The sequence below is a fragment of the Branchiostoma floridae genome, chromosome 17, assembly GCF_000003815.2.
Source record: "Branchiostoma floridae strain S238N-H82 chromosome 17, Bfl_VNyyK, whole genome shotgun sequence".
Taxonomy (NCBI): domain Eukaryota; kingdom Metazoa; phylum Chordata; class Leptocardii; order Amphioxiformes; family Branchiostomatidae; genus Branchiostoma; species Branchiostoma floridae.
The window spans coordinates 2,204,159-2,208,208 of NC_049995.1; the positions used below are offsets into that span (position 1 = coordinate 2,204,159).

At 47.2% G+C, this 4,050-nt stretch overlaps 1 protein-coding gene across 1 annotated transcript in view; it reads left to right on the top strand.

Moving 5' to 3' along the window:
* The window catches only part of LOC118404886 (coadhesin-like), a 3,930-nt gene extending 358 nt beyond the window's left edge, over positions 1-3,572 (top strand). The window contains exons 2-6 of the mRNA XM_035804266.1: positions 821-1,015; positions 1,165-1,359; positions 1,604-1,798; positions 1,948-2,142; positions 3,107-3,572. Coding sequence (XP_035660159.1) covers positions 821-1,015; positions 1,165-1,359; positions 1,604-1,798; positions 1,948-2,142; positions 3,107-3,306 — 980 coding nt within the window. The 3' untranslated portion in view covers positions 3,307-3,572. The remainder of the gene's footprint in view (positions 1-820; positions 1,016-1,164; positions 1,360-1,603; positions 1,799-1,947; positions 2,143-3,106) is intronic.
* Positions 3,573-4,050: the final 478 nt, after the last annotated feature.

Below are 4,050 nucleotides of genomic sequence, written 5' to 3' on the forward strand. Positions count from 1 at the left end.
GTCATTTTCGGGGCAGGCGAGCTCGTCGTGGGACAAACACACTGTCACGTTCATCGCCAGATTTGTAGATAATAATCACATGTGCTCACGGCACAAGACGAGCATGATTCAACAGCAATCTTGAATTTCTTTTGGTGACCTACAACTCGTGTAAAAGTGTGAGGAACCGTTGCATTATCGCCCGGATCTACGGCTGAATGGGTCAAATTGAACGTACGCCGCCATTTTCCCGCCATTTTTAATGCTACGGCCAGCAGTAAAGTTTTACGTCATAGCGGTTGTGACGGACCAAAATTAAATGAAAATTCTTGTCAGTATACGCCCATTTTCTCATGACTTTTTGTATGCTCATGCAGATTTTTGTTTTGTGCAACTACTAACGGGAAAGAAAGGAACAACAGAGGATGTATAAAGGGACATAGCGGCAGTTAATTGTGCCGTGTTTCGTTCGGCCGGTATAGTGCACCCCCTTCCAACCACGCGCCCGTTCTCCGTGCAATTCCGCGGTGTGTTCCAATTACGATATTATGTTTTTAGCAGGACCAGAGAGACAAAATAATTTACACAGAAGAAGTGGCAAAGGTAAGCTGTAACAGCAACATGTAACTGGAGAAAATGATGCGTTGATCATTTGCCAAATTAGCATTGCTTGAGAAATTGCAGTAAACCGACCGGTATTATGCCAATGGATGTTATTTCATCTGGCCAATCTATTTTGAAATTATTAAGGTTTTCCGGAATCAGAGTGTTTGTCCGTAATTAAACTGTCGCCTGTTTACTCACACATGTTTCTTGTGTTTCTCGATGTCATGACGACTAGATGGAGCCTGGTCCGAATGGGTGGATGGGGACTGCAGTGTGACCTGTGGCGTTGGCGAGCAGACCCAAAGCCGTACCTGCAACAATCCGGAACCCGCCAACGGGGGAGCAGAATGTACGCTGGAGGACGGAACGGCAGGACGGACCGAGGAAAGGATCGTACCTTGGCCTTGTGACCGAGGACCCTGCCCTATAGGTAAATGGTTAAGCAATCTAACAAAATATTTACTTCATTCCAGCTTTATGGTAATGCTTGCAGCGAAATGAGTTTGCATATCAGCCAGAATATCAGTCATTTTTCTAGTCACATATGTTTCTTGTACTTCTCAATTTTATGATGAGCAGATGGGGGCTGGTCCGAATGGGTGAATGGGGACTGCAGTGTGACCTGTGGCGTTGGCGAGCAGACCCAAAGCCGTACCTGCAACAATCCGGAACCCGCCAACGGGGGAGCAGAATGTACGCTGGAGGACGGAACGACAGGACGGACCGAGGAAAGGACCGTACCTTGGCCTTGTGACCAAGGACCCTGCCCGATAGGTATATGCTACTACATGTTGTCTACAGCTAAATATGTTTGCTTACCGCCTGACAACTCACTTGGAAATAGACTTTTGCTTCCTCGACACTAGAGTCGTCAGGATTGTTATGGTAATCTCCAAGCACACTTTCGGTGGTTTAAGACAGTAACGTAAACTGGGGAAGGAGTTTAGCCGGCAGAGGAGTGAGTTTTATTCGATAAATAACATATTTCCATTGTTTTTCTTAATGTCATGACGACTAGATGGGGGCTGGTCCGAATGGGTGGATGGGGACTGCAGTGTGACCTGTGGCGTTGGCGAGCAGACCCAAAGCCGTGCCTGCAACAATCCGGAACCCGCCAACGGGGGAGCAGAATGTACGCTGGAGGACGGAACGGCAGGACGGACCGAGGAAAGGACCGTACCTTGGCCTTGTGATCAAGGACCCTGTCCGATAGGTACATGGTTAACCAATCTAACAAAACATTCACTTCATTCCAGCTTTATGGTAATGCTTGCAGCGAAATCAGTTTGCATATCAGCCAGAATATCAGACACTTTTCCAGTCACACATGTTTCTTGTGCTTCTCAATGTCATGACGAACAGATGGTGGCTGGTCCGACTGGGTGGATGGGGACTGCAGTGTGACCTGTGGGGTTGGCGAGCAGACCCAAAGCCGTACCTGCAACAATCCGGAACCCGCCAACGGGGGAGCAGAATGTACGCTGGAGGACGGAACGACAGGACGGACCGAGGAAAGGATCGTACCTTGGCCTTGTAACCAAGGACCCTGCCCGATAGGTACATGGTTAACCAATCTGACAAAACATTCACTTCATTCCAGCTTTATGGTAATGCTTGCAGCGAAATCAGTTTGCATATCAGCCAGAATATCAGACACTTTTCCAGTCACACATGTTTCTTGTGCTTCCTTATGTCATGCCGACTAGATGGGGGCTGGTCCGAAATGGGTGATGCCGACTGCAGTGTGACCTGTGGCGTTGGCGAGCAGACCCAAAGCCGTACCTGCAACAATCCGGAACCCGCCAACGGGGGAGCAGAATGTACGCTGGAGGACGGAACGACAGGACGGACCGAGGAAAGGATCGTACCTTGGCCTTGTGACCAAGGACCGTGTCCGATAGGTACATGGCTAATAATCTCACACTCAACTCATTCCAACTAAATAAGTTTGCTTGACAGTTCGCTTTGGAAAAGACTTTTTCCTTCCTGACAGGATTGTTTCGTGGTCTCTTTTTCTCTTTAGCAGCCCAGTCCCAGGAGACCATGCTTTATGGAAATACACCCGAGTGGGTCCGTTTGGACCCCAGGCGTAAATTTTGCAGTGCCATTTGAACATTACTAATCTGAAAAATTTCCTTCCGTGACTTTGTCAGTCAATATCTGCTATAGCCTCCATAGCAGGATTTCTGGGGCCTTTTTTTGCTCATAATACTTTCGGAGGCCGGCAATCAGAAAACGCCAGCAATCAGCGACCGAGTACAAATAGAAATGGCCAGCAAAAGTGTATTATGAGCCAAAAAAGGCCCCAGAAAGCCTGCTATGGAGGCTAATCTGCTATACCTTTTCCTCCGTTTTGACGAAGATTGGTACAATACTGTGAAATCTATAAAGCCGGGAAGTCTGTGTTCAGGTCGTTGAATTGTCGCACCGTTTTCAGCTTCGTGAAAATATTATGAAGGCGATAAATAACACTTTTCCACTCACGCAAGTTTCTTGTGTTTTTTAATGTCATGACGACTAGATGGAGGCTGGTCCGAATGGGTGGATGGGGGCTGCAGTGTGACCTGTGGCGTTGGCGAGCAGACCCAAAGCCGTGCCTGCAACAATCCGGAACCCGCCAACGGGGGAGCAGAATGTACGCTGGAGGACGGAACGACAGGACGGACCGAGGAAAGGATCGTGCCTTGGCCTTGTGACCAAGGGCCCTGTCCTGTCCGATAGGTACATCTTAATAATGATCTTACAACACGCTCATGTGATTCCAACTTTATTCTTAGGCTTGCAGCGATGTCAGTGGACTATCTTTGGGAAACATCTTGACTAGGCAAAACGTGCATGAAAACAGCTGAACATCTATGGCGACTTCTAGTCTGTGTACTATAGCATGTCGTCTAAATTGTAGTTACAACAGTTGTGTGGTTGTGAACGCTGATACTCATAATCAATGGGAAATATTCGTAAGGAGGATAACTTGATAAGCATTTGTGTACGTGTGTGTACGTTACACTGTTTATGTGTGTCTAAGTGTGTGTGTGTAACACGTAACGTGTGTCTGTGTGTTTGTGTGTACATGTGCATGTGTCTCTGTGTGTGTACACGTGTGTGTGTATGTAAGTGTTTATGTATACATGTGTGTGTGTACGCGTGCACATGTGTGTTTGTGTGTACCTACCTACCTACCTACATACATACATGTGTATGTGTGTGTGTATTTGTGTACATGTGTGTTTGTATGTACATGTGTGTGTGTGTGAGAAAGTATTTGTGTGTACATGTGTGTTTGTGTTTGTGTGTCTATGTGTACATTTGTGTGCACATGTGTATGTGTGTGTGTGAGTATTTGTGTGTACATGTGTGTGTGTCACGGTGCGTATGTCTATGTGTACATGTGTGAGCGTGCGTGATGGGTGCGTGCATGTCTGTGTCCAGGCCACTTTGTTTCTTGCAACCAAGGATTGGGAAAAC